The 20,424-nt window shown below is 40.9% G+C and overlaps 2 protein-coding genes across 2 annotated transcripts; one reads left to right on the top strand and one right to left on the bottom strand.

Moving 5' to 3' along the window:
• Positions 1 to 596: 596 nt before the first annotated feature.
• Positions 597 to 4,256, bottom strand: TMEM186 (transmembrane protein 186). Its single transcript, XM_032769069.2, has 2 exons — positions 4,191 to 4,256; positions 597 to 2,920 (listed from the first exon to the last, which is right to left on the bottom strand). Exons 1-2 carry the CDS (start codon positions 4,191 to 4,193, stop codon positions 2,186 to 2,188), a joined length of 738 nt encoding a protein of 245 aa, XP_032624960.1. The 5' UTR covers positions 4,194 to 4,256; the 3' UTR covers positions 597 to 2,185.
• A 102-nt stretch (positions 4,257 to 4,358) lies between these two features.
• PMM2 (phosphomannomutase 2) lies at positions 4,359 to 20,076 on the top strand. The gene is made up of 8 exons (XM_032769072.2): positions 4,359 to 4,506; positions 7,661 to 7,772; positions 9,257 to 9,333; positions 10,282 to 10,373; positions 11,590 to 11,689; positions 12,827 to 12,902; positions 15,549 to 15,664; positions 19,873 to 20,076. Exons 1-8 carry the CDS (start codon positions 4,438 to 4,440, stop codon positions 19,975 to 19,977), a joined length of 747 nt encoding a protein of 248 aa, XP_032624963.1. The 5' UTR covers positions 4,359 to 4,437; the 3' UTR covers positions 19,978 to 20,076.
• Positions 20,077 to 20,424: the final 348 nt, after the last annotated feature.

Below are 20,424 nucleotides of genomic sequence, written 5' to 3'. Positions count from 1 at the left end.
CACACTCACCCCAGGGTAAGGCTCACCTCCTGTCCCAGGCTCACTTGGCCAAATTTCAGTGAGTGATGTTGCAACCTGATACATCAGCTTGCAATGCCACTAGGTTTGGGGGCCCTCTCAAACAGGGCTCCTGGGCAAACTGCCGCTTTTGCCCCACCAGGGGTTGCCCTGAGGCCATATTTTCTCCATGTACAGGCCTGCTTCTCATTATGGAATAAATCTTGCTCCTGATTTCCAGCTGGCTGGTGAGGACTATTCTCCACCCAAGGCCATGGAGCAGTAAAGCTGCTGTCCTCAGTAGAGGGGAAAATAGAGGATTTGAATATTGGACCTTCCAGCCTCCTCAGGTGTGCACAGCTGTGCAAGTAGTTGCAGGCGTGGGGGATAGGACCTTATATGCCCTCTGTGAGTCTGCCAAAAGCCAACACAAACATACACACTGCTTCTGTAACCAGAGCATTCCATATCTGGAGAGGCATTGGGCAAGATTTACTCCTGTGAACTTTCACCCTATGTGAAGTGGTGTAGCTTTAATTAAACAACTCCCACTATACCATATGGTTTGCTTGTGTTAACACTTGTAATTTTTCACATGATAGTAATAAAGGCAGCCATTACATTTTTATTAAAATACATTCTGTGCTGTATAAGTCTGCTTAATTACCTCTCATTCTATATCAGTAAGCAACACATCTGGAGTCTGTTAACACTTATACAGTACAACTTTGGGTTTTTTTAATTTGTGATATCTACAGTACACAGCAAAAAAGCAAGTTTATTCTAACTGTAGTCCAGTCAGTGAAAGGATATTTTGAACTGATGTGCCATTTAGCTCCTGTATGGGCACTGTTGCTGATGAAAGATCCAGTGATGAAATGAAGCTGTGTGCACACACTTTTTATAAAATCTCAGCCCAATTCAAATATTTCCATGATTCTTTGTTCTAATGTAAATCTTTTAAAAATAACCATTTCCCTGCTGTTTTTACAACCCCCCATATGATGATGCTACACCTAAAAAAATGAAATTGACCGTTTCAGTTGGTTAAATTGAAAAAGAAAATCTCAGCAGAGCACAAGCACTGAAAAATAAATGCTTACAATTATTTGTTTCAATAACCTAAGATATTGTCTATAGACTAGGGTAAAAAAATGTTTTTTAAACTTGAACAGGGACCTGATGATGTGTCTGTAAATAGTACTACTGTAACATACGTCTCTTCAGAATTTTTGATCCTTTTCACTATGTACACAAGTTAAAATGCTTTACTGGGGCTCTCAAGATACTGTTCAGCTACTTTATTTGCTTTCACATAGTTGAAGCAGATATTCTCTTGCAACATATTTTTCTCCAAGCAATGCTTAGCCCTTTGTGAAAATCATCCAAGCATTGAACCTACAAGCCACAGATGAACAATGGACAAGGTTCATTCAGGATCCCATTAACATGTTTTGATCTGACAGAAGACCTGTTTAAGAAAAAAGCTAGTGGCACACTTCCCAGCTGGTGCTAGCCCAGAAGACAAGGGACTGAGCAAGCAATTCCACCGCATCCCCATACAATATCTTTGCAAATCCTTGTCCCAAGATACCATTTTAATAACTTATTTATATTAACATGAAATATTAGTAAGACTTTCCTGATCAAAGTTTGATATAAATTGCAAGTGTAGATAAATTGGAAATGCAGTCTCACAATAGACTGTAAAAATGGCACTGTGGGCTGCTACAGTTGTATCTGATAGCAAATATTTGCTCAGTTTTACCAATAAATATTTTTAATAATATGCTATCCTCCAGTCTGAAAGTGAAGCTGAGAGCCACACAAAAAAACCACCACCACACTCGACTGCAACTGCACATTAAGGTGAAACAATTTAAGATTTCAACTGTGTAATTTACCATCAGATATGAGTATTAAACTATATTTCTTTACATAATGGTTGTAGGATGAGATTTCACTTTCATCTGAAACTAGTAGTGCAGGAAGATCTAGCTAGTGGGTTGCCACATCGCTGTATCCCCTTTATCCAAATACAAGTGTGCATATTTGCTCAGAGGTTTTGTATTTGAGTGCTTACAAATCTATTAAGCTATGGATGTGATGAATTCAGCATGAAGAGCAATGGAAAACATTAAACAAGCTAGACTTTTGGAAAATGTTGGTCACTGTATCTAATGAGTTACTAAAATCCTCCAAATATTTGGGCAAACTTCTGTTTATCCACAATATGGCCAAATCTTAGAGTAAAATATAAAACCTGTGTACTATTATGCTGTTTAAACTGGAGCAGTACTTCATTCTTGGTATCTCCAGTGTCACCCAAGGTCATCACATTTTCAACTGGACAATAAATTTCTTTCTTTCTTCCCCAAAATGTCAAGTGTGCCACTTTTACCATAGTGCCAGCTTCATTTAAGTACATCAGTCCAATCATTCGTCTGAGAAAATAACTTATACCATACAGCATTGTAGCAGCAAAGCAAGCAGTGCCAGTGACATACAACACAAAACCCTGAGATACTTGTTCCTGCAGATAGAGATGATAGACAGGTGGGAGAATGACTATGGTTAGAGCAGTCTGTAGCAACTTCATTCTTGAAAATATTCTACAATATTTAATTCCTGGAAACTTGTAGACCAGTTGGAACTGTTCTTTGTTCTCAATCATCGACTTTTCCAAGACTCTGTTGGTGGGGGTTAAACTGCCAGCACATCTGTATGCCACCAGCCCTGTCCCAGGATAAAAATAAGCACTGTCAGGTTGCCATCTCTGTGGCTGTAAGAACATATAGGTCCCAAAACAACAGCGTAGGCATTTGTCTTCTTTTTTCCACAATCTTGTTGATAACTCCCTTGGTAGAGATATCCCAAAGGAAGGTAGCAAGTGGAGTCTAGTCCTAATTTTGAAGATTCCAGCCTAAAAGAGAAGATTCCCATATCACACCATTAAATCCTTCAATACTGGCATTACAAGAGAATTCCAGTTATTACAATATTTGTGTCTCAAGCAGCTTGAGAACAATTGGTGTATGTAAGGGAATGGCTACACTTACAGCTGAACAGTACTGGGAGTTACAGCTGTCTTCATACAGCTGTGTAGGGAAAGCGCTGCAGTGTGGCCACACTGACAGCTACCAGTGCTGCAGTGTGGCCGCATTTGCAGTGCTGTTGGGAGTGGCTGAACAGGCATTCTGGGATACCTCTGGAGGCCAATTACAGTGCTTTTGGTGGCCACACTGGCGGAGCAGCGCTGCATCACCAGCGCTGCAATTGTTATACCCCAGGTAGAGCAGGAATACAGCCAGCACTGTAGCCAGGGAGATGCAGCGCTGTATGTGCCTTGCAAGTGTGGACGGTGAGTAAACTGCAGCGCTGTAAACCCACCACCAGTGCTGCAAGTCTCCAGTTTAGCCAAGCCCTAAGTTACATTCCTAAACTTGTTCTAAGCGAATTGGTGAAGCTCATGTTTGTGTTGAGAAACTTAGTCATATGTATATTTCACTTTGAGACCTGTTTACACAGCACAGAAGAGCCAAAATTACTTGCTACAGAGGCGTAGATCTGACCAGAAGCACCTGAGTGCACGGTGTACACAGGCTGAAGGGCCGTGGAGTGCCCCATCTCCTCTCTTTGGGGCAGCAAGGTGACCGGCCCCGGCCCCAGCACGTTGTGAACGTCATGATGCCTGTCGGGGCTGTCCAGGCGCTAGAAGCGCCACCTCCCCGGCGTGTCTGCCGGCAAGGTGCCATATGCGTCCCTCCGTGGAAACTGTACTACCGCGCCTCCCGGCCGCCCCGCCGGCTCAGGGCGGCCTGCCGCCCTCTTCCCCCCCCGCAGCCCAGCAGCTGCTGGGGCGGACCTTGATTGGCGGAGCATTAGCGCAGGGGGGCAGGCCCGTCCCGCTGTGCACCATGCATAGCGCCTAGCACCGGGGCCGCCTCTAGCCATTTCGCCGCCCCAAGCACGGCGGCACGCAGCGGGGGGGGCGCTCTGCCGCTCGCCGCTCCCGCCGCAGGCGTGTCTGTGGGAGGCCCACCGGAGCCGGCCCTGGAGAGCACTGCTGCGAATCCCGCCAGGGCTGTGCCCGGCGAGCGGGCGCTGGGTCCGGGCGGCGCCTCGTGCCGGAAACCGCAAGCGAGGAGAGCACCGGGCCGCATCCCCCAACGCCAGTCCCCGGCCCCGCTTACCATCTCGATGCGGAGAGAGACGATACGCGACCACACACTGCGCGTGCGCCGCTACCATCACTCTACTGCGCCGGCGCCCTGTGGAGCCGGTTCGCAGCTGGCGCGCGGCCCTGGGGGGTGGCGGCCTGCGGGCGCCTTTCGCTGGAGCTGTTTGGGTTCCCGGCATCCACCGCGGCGGGATCGCGCAGAGCCGGAAGCGAGTGCGGCGCCCGGCTGGGTGGACGGAGCCACCTCATTCATCCGCAGTATGGCGGCGCCGGGCAGCAGCGTCCTGTGCCTCTTCGATGTGGACGGGACCCTGACCGCCCCCAGGCAGGTGAGCCGGCGGGGGCGTCCGTGGGGCTTCGGACCTGGAGGGGGGTCTGGGGTGCGGGGTCATATATGGGAGGTTATGGGATTGGGGTGGGCTGGGCTGTGCGGTTACATATGGGAGGTTACGGAGTATAGGGATAAGCTGGGCAGGGGCAGAGTCTGGAGCTGCTGGGCAGAAGGACCTGGGCAGGTGGTTACTAGGGGAGTCTCTGGCTGGACCGGAGCCTGGGGAGGTTATAGGGTGGGTTACTGGGCGGGGTTATCGGTGATACGGTCTCGGACCAGTCAGTTCTGACTCCCAAGATATGCAATTGACAAACCCTGAGAGTTACACTATCAAACAGGGCTTTGGAGCTGTGCTCCGGCTCCACTCCAGCTCCTCGCAAAAACCCGCGGCTCCAGCTCCGGCCTCCGCCCCAAAGCCCTGCTAGAAAATAGCCGTTTCCAGTCCCACCAAAGATCTGACACCTACAATTGCCCTCTTGTACTAACATTCCCTGCATCACTTTTACGCCAGTAGGGGGACCCTGTATTACTGGCATGTTCATTTCACGCTGTGTTTGTCATATTCATGGAAGATGGTAACGTTGCATTTTAGTATTATGGCTTGTCAACACCATGTGACCATGACTTATGATTAGAGCTGTGCAAATAACTGATTTCCCTGCTCCCTCAGCTCAGCTGGCCATGCTGAAAAATTGGAGCAGAAAATAGTTTCAAGTTGACATGAGATGAACATTTTTTGAACTTTTCAGTTAACCAAAATGTTAAAAAAAATTAGTTTGGGTCAGACTAAATATTTCATTCTGTTTTATTTTAAAAAGCTCTAAAACTGAAGTAAACTTCAGAACAAAACTCATTTCAAGTACCAAAAAAAATCAAAACTTTTTTTTAAAAGTTTTTTGGTATGAAACGTCTGCAAATTTGTCATGGCTTTGCATTAATTTTTGGTTGACACAAATCTGTATTCTTCAGCAAAAATAGATTTTAGCTTAAAATATTCACACAAGCTGCACTCGTGATAGATTTAAAATTTGTATTAAAGCTAATGTTAAAATTATATAATAGGTGGGGAAAGAGTAGTTGTACATCTGGGTGTAGTGCTTAGATTAGCCACATATACAAAGTTATTTTTCAAAAGGCATATGGTAAATAGAGTACTTAATCCACAATAACCCAAGTTTAGGTGAATAGATTGAACAATACAGTTTAGATATTAGAATTCAAATACTCGGGTACATCACTCATGAAAAGTTGTACAGAGATTTGGTTGTGGAAAGCAAAATATATCAATGATTGGGGATTGTCCCCCAGTAATTGAGAATTAGGTTGGTTGTCCATTTAGAAAATACATACTACACTACAAAAATCATTTGTTGCTGTGAATCCTGAGTGCCAGTTCCGTCCCACGTGCAAACTCTGAAAAAGCCACCCGGAAACTTAGGGCTTTGTGACAAGTACTCTGTGTTGCTATTTTTAATGATGAGCCCTGTCCATTCTGATTGCAGTCATTTTTTGGTAATAGTTTAGGTGACTTTTGAGACTGGATTAAAACAAATGCCACATGATATTATAATGCATACTGCTAAATGGGAGACTGTTTGACTAGTTCACATGAGGCCTTTGTCTGATAAACTGGAACAGTAGTCCTGAAAGGATAGGAACCAGTACACTGAGGGTCGGAGTGACAGAAGGGGTGTTACATAAAGCAATCTTAAAGTCTCCATTGCTGCCACATGGGATGAGTTCAGTGTGTGGGCAAGGAAGAAAATATAATTTCTGGATTATAACTTTTTTTATAATGTCTTGATTATTGGGATTCTGCTTTAAGAAGCATGTTGTGTTGTCAGCTCCAATGTTTGTCACAGGAGCTTCTTTCCTTAATTTTTCCAAAACCCCTCTGCTAGCACTAATTATATTCGACTGGGGGATGGATTTTGTTGAACGGAAATTAATAGATCTCACTTTGAGATTCAGACAAATAAATAAAAGTGCAGTTCATGTTTTTTTCCCAGATGGCTGGAATATTTATTTTCTATTGATTTAAAAGTAACAAGCTGCATGCGAGGTTTAGGAAATGAATAATTGTATAGTCATATGCACTGAGTTTATATCAAACTGAGATTTTTTTGTAACCAGCTTCAAAATAAAAATCATATTACTTTTGAATATTTTGTATATTCAGTGTAACTATAATCGAAAATGCAGATGACATTTTCAACTGTTTTTTGATTTATTTACTTTGTACCTTTGACAATACTTTGCATATAGCCAGTTTTGTTGTTTCCTTTGTTTTGCATGAGCGTTTCACACAGTAACAGAAGAGACATCTTAAAAAAAAAAGGTTATTCTGAAGCCACACAAATTTGGCAAGGATGCTTGTGGGCAGTTGTCTGGCCTGAAACTAATTTAACTTTTTTTTTTTTTTAATTCATTAACTTTAAGATGGTGGTGTACCTTAATATTATTTACAGTCTTTTATTCTGTTTTTAGGAATAACTTTGTCCCAATAAATAATAACTGGCTGGCTGGAATGAGAGTGAGCTGACTGAAGCTCAGTGAATTACAAATGGAGATAATGCCAGTAATTTGGAAGAAATGCCTACTGTTCCATCTTGAGAGAGTTGAGGGTGTATAGTATGTCGTTGGCTTGCAGTTTAGGGGAGGGAGCTCCTGGATTCTCAATTTTTCTTGGTTTCAGGAAGCAGCATTGCCCATAAGCACCATTTTTGTAACCTGTGAGTTCAGTGTGATGACTGTGAGCCATTTATTCTGATATGGACATTGTGCCACGCTTACTGATGCCTCTGACTTTCAAACTGGAGGCAGGAGGGGGATTAGTTCAGTCTATGTGGAGGCTGCCCTAGAAGACACCTCAGATGCCAGTGCAGTTTTTTGACTTTTTAGCAATAGGGAACACGCCACATTAGTGAGCCAAATGCTATAGTGACTTCCTTGTTATTTAAGACATTTTTACCTTAAGAGAAGATTTTCTCATAGGCATTTTTAAAAAGCTTTCATATTGTTTGTTAAAGCCCCACTCAATTTAGTTCCCAGTGACCTTTCTCCCACTGAACTGTTGTATTTACGGTCAACTGATAACTCATGCTAAAAGTACCTAGACTACCTAAAAATTGTAAACTCTTCTTTTAATCTAGAAAATCACAGCAGAAATGGCAGATTTTCTGCAGAAGCTGCGGAAGAAGGTGAGAGTTGGAGTTGTAGGTGGTTCAGACTTTGACAAAGTTCAAGAGCAGCTGGGAGACGATGGTAAGAAAAGAGGATGATGCAATCCAAGTTGAAATGAATGGTTTATGAAGAAGTCCTGATGCGTAAATACAAACCCTTTCTCCAGGAACAGTTGCATATTAAATGCAAACTTCCTTGTTCTGAGTATCAGTTTCTCTGTGTTTATTATCACACCAGTTTCATGAAAATTTAGTTATTTACTGTCCCACTCAGAACCTGCCCAGGTTAGCATATGACAATTGCTGGATTTTATACCCTATGTGGACAGCTACCAGCTAGATTAAAAGTCCTATCTAGTACCTATGCTTTGGGGTAGAATTATTTTATATCTTAAAGATCTTGAAATTTCTTCTTAAGGGCTTCCTACTCAGAATGAATTACTGACTCCACACTAGCATTGTAGTAACATACATATTTTAACATCTTTATAAATTGGAGTTGTGTATATCTCATTACATAGGTTGTTGAATTATCTAATGTGTTCATCCATGTAGGAGCTGATTTTATTAGATGGTGGCTCTGAAAAGAAAATCTGGTTCTTTTCCTTTTTAATTCTATATAATATTTTTAATGTGGAAGATCAATGTTAATAGCCTTCCATAATTCACAAGTATGCAAGCCTATTACATGCCATGAACATTTTATCTAATCGTTGTTTCCCGTGGCCTGAAAGGGGCCTCCAGGAAGTCATCCTGTCCTACACTAGCAAGATCCTGATACCCTGAAATAATCGCCAGCAGTATTACAACTACTGCAAATGTTCAGATAAGGATGTGATTTCACAGCAGTTGTGGAACAGAATATTCTGTTTCAAGAAAAGATCTGATAGTGTTTTTCAACCTATTCCTGCCAAATTCATTTGAACCCAAATGCTGAATTTCAGCAGCGGTATCACACAGCTTGTAGTGAAATAAATAGTACTGTACATTTTCCTATTGAAATTAGTGGTCTAGAACAAGCTGCTTGGATTTATCATTTTGTAATCATATATTTTCATCTTCTACTACTACTTACATATTTCAGACGAGACTCAATACTCCTATAATTTAATTTAAACACACACACACGCATATATCTTAAGGCAGGGTTGCATTAAAAAAATCACACTCAAATAGGTAAACTTTCCTTCTTCCTTTTATCAATTTAAATCCAGACAGTTGTTCCAATGTTTTGCAATACTTACTGGATCCAGTACCATTTACAGTAATAAAGCGCAAAGAAATGTGCTAAGGATGGAGTCAGATCCTTAACGCTAAATGCATGTAACTTAACTACAAGCTCTTCACATGGTATTAGACTTCCGGTGACTTCAGAAGGAAGAACAAATACAGAGGAGTGCAGGATTAGGTCCCTGGAGTTTCTCGCTGGACATTACAAGTGTGTAGCTTTTGGGCTTAATATTCTAAAAACTACTGTATTTTGACCTGAAAAGGTTTGCGTACTATAAAGTATGAGGAATGACAAATTAAAGTATATGCTGCAGCATTTTTTTGTTTGTATCTTAGTGGTTGAAAAATTTGACTACGTCTTTCCAGAAAATGGTCTTGTAGCATACAAAGATGGGAAATTTTTGTGCAAGCAGGTATGTATGCAGTTTTAGTGATCATTTTTTAATAAAGTCTGAAATTATTTTATATGTTGTCTTTTATTTGTATAATTGACTGTTTATTTTACTCATTGTAGACTAACACAAGGTATGGGGCCAGATCCTTGCCCCAGACGTCCTGTTTTGTGCAGCTCAAAACCTGGTAGATTTGGTTTGATGAGAATTTTTTCAGCATGGGAAATTCTTGAGTGACATCTCTCCTAGCCTCTGGCATAGGAATCATAGCTGGAACCCTCTAGTGATCCCCAGCTCGGAGACTTTCCATGACAATTGGGCCTCCTTTAGAGCAACCTTGAGGCTACTCTAAATTATATCTGATCCCTGACAGGCCTCAGATTTGGGAAGCTGGAAAGGCGGCTTTCATCTTCTTTCCCTCACCACCCTCCAAATGAGTGGAGTGTACCCTGGCTGCTGCTTAGGATGTAGCTCATAGAGTGAACTCTTGATTGATTAGTGTATTTTATAAGTTGCAAGAAATACTGTAAGTGGATGAGAAAATACTGTTGATTAAATCTAATATTGTGATAATCTTAAGTGTCTCAATCTAGCTATTGGAGAATGGAAAATAAAATAGTTTAGGACCCAGATTGATATCTGAGGCAGTTGTATCCCACACTGTACTCGCCACTGTGTGTCCCTTTCCATTCAATCCTGCATTTTCTAACCCACAGTTTGAAGTAGGGGTTTGGAGGAGCATGTTATAAGGAGAGGGATCAGTTGCCCGGCACAGCAGTCTGTAATTTAGGGAGAGAACAGGAGCCTACTATACCAGTGCTGCACTTATACTAACAGAGAATCACTTATCTAAGGCATGTTTTTCTGGGATCTGCTATACATGAATATCCAAAATCTGTGTTGTCAATTAGCTACTTTCAGAACCTTAAATTCTGGACCTATAGCTGATAGGTCTTTTTGTATGTTTAGAGCATTCAAAGTCACCTGGGTGAGGACCTGCTCCAAGATCTAATCAACTATTGTCTGAGTTACATTGCAAAGATTAAACTGCCAAAGAAAAGGTAGGTATGTGCGCATGTACATCGTTGGGGAGAGGATATTCCCACTTTGGGGATGTTGAGCATCAATAGGGAAGACAATGTCCAGTCCACTTAGAGCTGGATGGTTGAGTTTGAGGGCACACTGTATAATTGAGATAGATGATATATATATTATTGTTCCAGCAATCCCATACATAGGAAGACAAGTTCTGCTATTGGAGCAGGTGAAGAAGGATCAAAAGAAAAGATTGTCCAAAGTTGCTTGCCAGGGAACAGGGAATTACTTATTCCCCATAGAACAAATTGTTCTATAAAAATCTAGACAGACAGAACATTGGGTGCTGTTTGGGATACCTCTTATTTTCATTTCCGGGGGGGGATTAAAGTTGATGTAAAAGGAATTTTCTTGATGCAATTGGAATTCAAAGGCATTATTTCTTCCATAAATTATAAGTTTGTAAGTTTTCTTCTAAAATTTGAGACCAGTTGCCTTGCACCATACTTGGGAATGCAGCTGCTGGAGATACTGAGCTAGACCCTTTGCTCCATACAGTTAGGACAAGGAGTGGGAAAGACAGGTTTAAGCTACCCTTGCAGTGCCCCAATATTGGGGCTGGCTAAGAACTGTCCTAAGGTTGCTTTCAGTTTTGTCCAGCCACAGCCTCAGAAGAGCTGATCCAGCAGCCAAGGAGCGATTGCTAGAGTGAAGGGGTGCTTCTGCCATGCATTCTTTTTCACTGGGAGTGTCTTCTGTACTAGGGATCAGCATGGGTAGTGTAGAGATGACTAAAGGGGCTTTGCACCAAGGAAAGATTCCTCCACGCCAGGGGAATCGAATCCTGCTAGGTTTCTGGCTGCTTACACAAAGAAAGAGGAATGGGGCTGAGCATCTGACCCACAAGGTCTTGAGCACTTATAACTGTTTTTATCAACAATGCAGGATATGTAGTAATCATGTTTATGCTGACGTCCTAAGCAAATTTCTACTTGGGTAATTACTTCTGCAATTTGAAATGAAAATTTACATGTTTTCCTCAGCTCTCACTAATGTAATGGGCAAACACAATTCCTTTAAACCAATATTTTCATCACATAATGCCATTTTTGGAGATCTCAGTAATAGAGCAAAAAGTTCTTGAGATTAAACTTCAACAATCTGATCATAACTGTTTTTGTCTTTCAGATATATGTGGACTTGTGTCCCTTTTCAGCAGTGACAGTTGACTCTTTTTTTCAGGGGTACTTTTATTGAGTTCCGAAATGCGATGCTGAATGTCTCCCCTGTTGGGAGAAGCTGCAGCCAGGAAGAGCGAATTGAGTTCTATGAACTTGATAAAGTGAGTCAATTTTTAAAATGCTTCACATCTCTTATTCCTCACTGTTCCAAAGGACATTGTCATGGTCAAATTATATTTTCTAAAACTCCCCTTCTTGTGTTTAACACCTTTCTCCCTGCTGTTGATTGAGTTTCATTGTTCAAACTGCAGGAAATGTAAAAAACAGATTAGCTGATTTCACTTTGTCTTTCTGGTGGTCTAGCACAATGCTGTAGAGAGGTGTTTCCAACACTGTGAATCTCCCTCCCTTCTCACCCTGCACCAGGTCCTTCCAAAAAACCCTCATCTGTCTGTGTATCTTGGGTTTTTTATAGTACCGATCACTATAGTAGCTTTTATGTTTTGAAAAGTAATGAAAGTAAAAAAAAAAATTATTACCTTCTCTAATACTTTTTAAACAAAACCTAAACTTGAGGTTAAACTACGCAGCATTAGCCTTCTTTAAAATGCAGTTATGTTTACCAGGGCAGAGATAGTTTTGTGCCTAAACACATAAGACTGGGAATTTGAGAAATCTGGGCTGTTTCCTATATTGTCTCAGACTGTGTAAACAGTGTTATGTGTTTACACATAACAGTCATGGGCATGTCATCAAGACCCAAGATTTCAAACAATGTCTCTAATTTAGGCATCCAGTAACTGAGGTACTCTAACTTTTAGACAACTAGGGTTTGATTTTCAGTGTGTGTCAGGCCCCAAAGTGTAAGGCACCCAAAATTAGAGACCACTTTTGAAAATTTGTTCTTAACCACACAATGCCTCAGTTTCCCCATCTGTGAAATTGAGCTTTTCAGCAAGGGTATAATACATAATTAATTAATTTGTAGTTCATTAGTATGTAGAATACATTGAGATCCTCAGATGGAAGTGAAAAATAACATGGTATAGGTCAAATTTCTGTTCGCATTTACTGTACACTTCTGTAATGTCATAGTAGCCCTGTGGAGATACTCCAGACTACACGGGTGTATGCTGAGCAGAATTTAGCACTATAATATCTAGTACTGCACCATTGCATTTGTGGACTTGTGAGTGGCTGGCTGAACCACAGTTCCCTGCTTAATATTGCCTTTTCTGATACTGATTGCTAAATAGAAATCACTTAACTGATGCATCTTTTGTTTTTGTTTTTAACAGAGGGAACATATAAGAGAGAAATTTGTAGCTGATTTACAAAGAGAATTTGCAGGAAAAGGCCTCACATTTTCTATAGGTATCACATTTTTTAAAAAAAAGAATTTCATTAAAAAAAAATCATATCCTCTTGCTGGCTCCCGCTGTATGATTCAGTTGTCAGGGTGGGGGTGGCTGCTGCCATTTTGTACATGAAGTCTTTTTCATTAGGTACGTTGTGGTACAAGACACCACAACAAAAGGAAAATTGCATCTCTTTTCATTAGTTTATTATCTTCTGATGTCTCTCATACAGTTGGTTTTGCTTGATTAGTCAGAAATGTGTAATACATTTTTACAAATGAGAGATGCTTCTTCTGTCCACCACGTACATTACAAATCCTTACTGCATTAACACTGCCTCCATTACTAGCTTGACTTAATTTCAGTGGTTGTATTGTGTGTGTGGGGAGAGCGGGGGGAGGGAGGGAGGCAAAGGAAATTCAACAGGAGACACAAGATGCTCAGTGATTCTGTACAGTAGGAATGTGTCTTTCTAGACTTCTCTTTCCTAATTTTTCCTACTAAAAATCTCTGGGTAAATTCTCCCCTTTCTCTTTCATTTACAGTAGAAAGAACAAATGGTTGTCTGTCTCTACCTCTGGCAGTGTTAAACAATTGGGGCAAAATGAGTTTCAAACAGGGCTTGCCATGAACAATCCTCTATGCTGACATCCACTTAAACTGGGCAAAATGGTTTTAAAATATCAAGAAATCCTCCTGTTTGAGACTTTGGGTCAAATTTCAGCCCAGTGTTAAGCTTGACATTATTAAAAATCCCTTGAAAACATGTAAGTTTACAATAAAAGTAGCAACTCAAAGTTCACCGTAATAGAGTGAAAAGCTTTGCTTTATAAGACCACTATCTTAGGGCTAGTCTACACTGGCAATGCAAAAGTGCTGCCGTGGCAGCACTTTAACATGGCTTGTGTAGTCGCGGCAGAACGCTGGGAGAGAGGTCTCCCAGAACTCTAAAAAACCCACCTCCATGACAGGCGCAGCTACCAGCACTGGGAGCACAGCTACCAGCACTGGGAGCACAGCTTCCAGCGCTGGTGCACTGCTCACACTGGCTCTTTACAGCGCTGAAACTTGCTGCGCTCGGGGGGGGGGGGGGGGTTTTTCCCCCCCTTGAGTGAGAATGTTGCGGCGCTGTAAAGTGGCAGTGTAGACAAGCCTTTAAAAAGATTAATTTCCTCCTTTTTGCCTATTTCAAAACTTTTATGAAATCTGACAGTGTAAACACAGTCATACTCAAAGAACCAGGAACTCACCCACAATGTTGTATATTCCTTTGGAACATAGAGAAAAGGAGTAAGAGCAGGTCTTGTGCACTCCACACAGGCTATTCAAATGGATTTGTTTCTCAGTGGTTGGAATTCTTACCTGAAAATCTTAGTTGTGTTTGAAAGCATCTTTCCAGAAGATGGTATGCACTGAATCATATAGGTTCCTTCCAATGCTGAGGGATTATCTCAGTGGATGAGTTTAATTGTATATCTATAAGTTCTCAGGCATAAACATTTCTACTCAGCATTATACAGTCCCTGATATATGGTGTCCCTGAAAATGGTCATTGTTTTTGTAGGGGTGATGGGGATTCTGGCATTGGCTCCATTCAGAATGAATTGGTTCAAAGCATAAAGTGATAACCTGACAGTCCTCATTAATACAAAAAAACTTAACTTACACTCATTTTCTGCTGAATTGGTTGCAAAGTTGGTGTCAGGGAGAGTAGCTGACACACCCCTAGCCCACATTCAGACACATTTGTAGAGCTTGATTCCCACTGGGGACTGGTCTACACTAGAAAATTAGGTCGATTTAACTGCATCGGTCAGGGTGTGAAAAATCAACACCTCTGAGCGATGTAGTTAAGCCTGCCCACGTCCCTGTGTAGACAGCATTACATAGAATTCTTCCATCAATTTAGCTACTACCTCTTGGAAAGGTGGATTACCTATGCTGATGGGAGAATTCCTTCTGTCGGCATAGATAATGTCTACACAGAAATGCTGCAGCAAGCCTGTAGGCAAGCCTGAGAAGCTTCTACAGGCTTGGAAAAAAGGGAACCAATGAGTAAAGGCTTCACTTACCTTTTTCTTTAATATCTGAATCTGCCAAGCCTGAAACCCTTTCTGCTGTGTAGAACAAGAGTGTGGCATGATCTGCTTTCACTCAGAAGTGGGCACTTGAACTTTAAACATTTATTTTTAAATTTTTTGAGATGTCTGAATTGAAGTTCGGTCCTAGAAGATGCATGATACCGTGGACAGGAAGAAATCTAAACCTTTAAATATCAGTTTAATGTGGGACCACAGACACTAACATCCCTTAATCAAAATCCTGTGGTCTTGCATCCTGAGGGTCCAGGCCAGAGTTTGGTTGGTTTGCGTGTGCCAAAGATGTTTGGATTTCCTTTAAATGTAAACATCTGAATATCCTGAGTGTAGAACACTTGGGTTGGTAACAATTGTAACATCCCTGTAATGTGTTTTACACTAAAGTTTTGATGGGTTCTCTCAGCCTTAACTGCATTTCATTGTAGTTTTTGTCTCAGACTTGTTCAGTTTCCTCTATCAGAATCTGCTTCAGTGAAGTTCAGCCTCCATCATTCTCCCTCCATAAATGCAGAGTTCCTTCCCCCTGCCCCTTAACACTTGCCTCTTTTCTACCTTTTACTTAGGGGGGCAGATAAGCTTTGATGTATTTCCAGACGGCTGGGATAAGACATACTGCTTAGGAATTGCCTGCAACGATGGATACAAGACTATCTATTTCTTTGGAGATAAGACCATGCCAGTGAGTACTGCACTATTTCTGCATATACGTTTAGAATCCCTTTCCCAAACTGAAAGCTCCAGAAACGGGACTTTTTAATCAGTTACATTAGAGACTGAATCCATGCTATGGCTTTAATCTTTCGTCAAACATATTTACCTCCCTTAACATGCCTTATATAATATTAGGCAGTCACAGGAAGCAACTTGCCTCCAGAGTGTGAGCAGTTTTCCCTCTTCTGAAAGGAATACAAAGTATCTACCAGAGATGATGATAGAAAAATTTTACTACTGTCATCCTATATTCAAACATCTAGGCCTGACTCTGATTTCACATGTCTGTAAACTGGGAGTAGCTTGATTGAACCTCCTCATTCCTCACTGAGGTGATCCAAATTATACTGCTGCCCCTTTTCGACCAGAGCAGCTAGTCTTCAGCGCCCATGGGATGTTCCGGTTGTAAGTAGAAATTGATAGTCTGGTATCTTCTTTGATGCCGTCTTGTTTATTTACAAGGAATGTATCAATTCCTGACTTTCTGAGTGCAGAACAACAAGAGGAGCAGTTGCTTAGTTTATAGCCCCCAAGCATTTTTTTGTGAAAACCAGACCCAAAAGCTCGTTGTGCGGCTTATTCCAGCATCAGACTGTGCTTAGTCTGCTGCTTGGCTTTCTTGCCCCTTCTCTGTTCTCATTTGGTGTGATCTCTCCCTCCCTCAATACCCCCACCAAAACCAGTGCTCTGCTGAAATGTCTTGGGCAGGTTCTCTCTCACTTTTATTCTTGGGTGGGGGATTATGCTTACAGTTATGGTAACTGAAGCGTGAGTTCACAGCTATTAATGGGATTTTAACACAACCCCATAATAAAGTTTAATCCCAGCTCGTAACAATACTGAGTAGAGGGGCATCTTAGTAAAAGAGGTAAATGTTAATGATCAACACCAGTACTCTGTATTCAGAGCTATGACACACTGTGGTGAAACCTATAGGTGAGAACTTGGTGACCTATTCTGAAGCTTTCTCCAGACGAAATGATTTATTTCCATTGTGTTTTTGACACGGGTTTGTAATTGACAACATGTACAAGGCATAACCAGATACACCGACCATTTATCTTGACGGTTATATACTTAAGAACAGAGATTTTCCAGTATAATTATTCAGCAAGAACATACTTTAATACCATGAAAGTGTCTGACCTAAAAACACTCTTATTAACATTTCAGTTTAGATTAAAATATATTAAATCTTCCATTTGAAAACAGATTGTCCTCTGGTCTAAGTAATGACATTTAGTGATATGAACACAGCTCCAGCATTTACTATTGAAGTATGTTCATAACATTCGTGTGTTTTCAGAATGCCCTTTCAAAATATTTCTTGAAAATATTCCTAATCAGATTTTATGATACATTTTCTTTAAAACTACTGCAGTTTATAATCAGTTCAGAAGTGAAATGTTTCTAAGGTGCTTGCATCTGCCTGTTTCTTGGGCTATAATATGAAATATCACCTAACCTCAAAATCACAGTATGGAAAGATTTCAATTTACTTCTGGCATTTTGCAAAATTATTCTGCCATGGCTAAACAGAAATCGTCTTAAATACTTTTTGTTTTGAGGATGAAAATGCAGGGTGTAGAAACTACTAAATCGGGTTAATAAATTTCAGTCCAGAAAATTTAAAAGGAAAAATCTGGTGTTTTCATTACTGTGTGTTCTGCTAGCAAAAAGAGCTTTTAAAACTATTCTTGGGGCAAATCAATGATGTTTGCCCCAAATTAGACTCTATTTTAAAATATACTGATGAATATTCTCTCAAGTTTTGTGTTTGTTTTTTTTTAGTTTACTACTGTGAGCTTCCTCCGTAGCAATTCTTAACTCACCAGAGTTGTTTCTGCGCACATGAGCAAAAGGATTAGAAAGTCTAGTAAATCATCCAGTTAGAAATCAGTTGATTTCAGTAAGTTTCAGATCAGACCCTTTGCTGGAGAGAACGGTGGCGAAGGAACAGAATTCCATTTTGAAGTTCATAAGAGTCAGCTGAAGGCTTTATTACATCTAGGTGTAAGTGTCCATAAAGACTGTTTCACTGTATTATTTGAGACAGTTAACGTCTACCCAAGCAGAGCAAAGGAGAGAAGGCTTTGTCCCCAAGCTGGAAATAAGAATGACTTCTTTCTCTCTAGTGTTACTATGAGAGAGGGGTTACTTACTGCAAATTGATGCTGTTCAAGAGCGTTGCCTCTGCATACTCCCGTTTGTGGGATTGGCACCTCCTCACATTGCTGAACTTTTTTACCTCCATTTAATACGCTGCATTTTCTTCCTCAAAAATGTTTAAGCCAATTTCTGTTTAGCCATTTGACAGACTAAAACCTCTCCCCCCTACCTTTATAAAAGTTGTACTAGACATGAGCTCTAACCCATTCAGTGTAAAATAATAAAAATTCTCTAGCTCAAACGGCCTGTGGCATGTTATACACTGAAAGCGAGTTCTTCTGCCTGGGCTCCCTAATTAATAAGGAGTGGTGGGGGTCACACTCAGAGGCTTGCTGTGTGAAAGAGGTCACCAGTACAAAAAGTTGGAGAACCACTGGATTAGACTAATTCAGCAGCACTGTTGGGTCAGAACAGCTTGTGCTGTGCAGACTCAAAACCACACAAACTCTGTGCGTGAAACAAACTCTCTTCCAGTGTAGTGTTACTAAACTGTACAGGTGTGCTGTTGGAGTGATTTTAAATCAGAGTGCACAGAACAAGCTAGCTGTGGTTTCCTAGCTTGTCTACAAGGTGCATCAGTGCACGCTAGTGGCCCCTCCTAACATGCACTAAAAGTTCCCTAGTGCACACGAGCAGGGTCCACATAGACAGTTAGTTCACACCACGAAAACAAGGACTTGCATTGGCTTCTGAAAAATCGTATGTTGGAAATACTATTGTAACCTCTGCCTCTGTTTCCAGCCCAGCTTTTACAGATCAAATTGAAGGGACATCCACATGGTTAGATTTTCAAAAACCACTTGATACTAAACTCTGTTGTGGTCACACAGAGGGGAATATGAAGGCGTAAGGCCCCAGTCCCTTGCACAGCTGTGTTTTGTAGCTGGCAGAGTGCCTGATACAGCTCCCTCCCAACATCAAATTGTGGGGGAAGACCTTGCCCCTGCCCATCAGCCTTTTCACATCCCCTCTATCAGAAGGAATTAAGCATCTTTCTAGGGCTGAAGAGGGTGGGTTTTTTTATAAATCGAGATGTTGAAATAAAGAGGCTTTAAAGATTAGCTTTTATCTATTTGTAGCTGTGAGATCTGTACAATCACAATAGTAAGACAGCCTGATTTTTTTTTTTACAGCACCTTTTATTAAAACAAAAAATCTAAAATAGTTTTTCTGTAAAATGTGATAGGGAAAGTAGAAGCTGTGGGACGGGATAAAAGTTTATTAGCGCAAGTTGGAAATAACATGCATAACTCAGTTGCGATTTGTCACACTTATCAACTGTACAGTAGATGTTTTACAGACAAGCTTCCTATCAGTGGTATAAGTAAGATACTTGTGAGTGTCCAGTTGGGCTAGTAAAATCTGAAGGGCTAATCTCCCTTGTGTAGACACAGCGTATGTTTACCGTTTTTATGGCAGCATATACATGGGGATTTTGCGAGCCTGTTGGCACACATCTGACTAACAAAACTTTGTAGTGTTAGACCTGGCCAAAAGGTTTGTACTATTTAGCTCAGGCTTTTTATAAGTGACTTTAGTATATCTTTAATTATTCCCATCTTTGAAGGACACTGAATTTGTTAAATGATACACTGTTGAGATTTTTCTACGAAAATAATCTGAGCGTATTGACCAGTAAGTGACAGATTGACTTTAGTACACCATCTAATCACTTGTATATAAATCAGCTTTTAGCATACTGGTCCAGTTGTTTAGTATTTTTCTATTTTATACACTGTTTGGTGAGTACCTCAAGTTACAAATATGTTAAGTTACTATCACAGTAAATAACAAATCAAATGCTGGTTAAGCCTAACTTGTGTGTGGTTTGTGCTGCATGAGCTGGCTCTCCAGCAACCTTTTTAGTGGACTGTTGCTCCCTTTGAGTCTGAAAACCATTGACATCCATCCTTTTCTCAACACACACAATTTCCTTAATGTATGTAAGCAGGCATGCATGTATACTATGAAGAAGGCCGCTGACTTACTTGTCTCTCTTGTCCACAGGGTGGAAATGATTATGAAATCTACACAGACTCTCGAACAGTAGGCCACAGTGTCACATCACCAGAGGATACAAGAAGAATCTGTGAAGAGCTCTTTTTTAAATAAATGACTTTGTTTTCCTTTAGATTTGACAGCAGCCAAACACTCTGTTAGCTAAAGTCAAGAAGAAATACTAATCCCTTCAAACATGAAATTTCACTTCTTTCCAGTGGTGTTTTTTCTTAATGGTTCACAAACAGCAAATGTCCTGTTAATCATACATCACTAGTGAGAATTCAATGTTGATTTGTCAAATATAGCAAAATTTGTTTAGGAACAACTGTGTTGTATTTCCATAGACGCAAGTTTAATTCGTGCATCTGACGAAGTGGGTATTCACCCACGAAAGCTCATGCTCCAAAACATCTGTAAGTCTATAAGGTGCCACAGGATTCTTTGCTGCTTTTAAGTTTAATTCAGTTATGTAGTGATGTCTTTTTAAAAATGAATTATCTAACTAGGATATGTAGATTCAGCTGTTTTTTTCTCTGAAGTGGTACATTGGGGAACATA

Source organism: Chelonoidis abingdonii, chromosome 9 (assembly GCF_003597395.2).
Source record: "Chelonoidis abingdonii isolate Lonesome George chromosome 9, CheloAbing_2.0, whole genome shotgun sequence".
In the NCBI taxonomy this organism is placed as follows: domain Eukaryota; kingdom Metazoa; phylum Chordata; order Testudines; family Testudinidae; genus Chelonoidis; species Chelonoidis abingdonii.
Note: the sequence above shows the minus strand (reverse complement) of the source record. Positions and strands in the feature narration are given on the sequence as shown.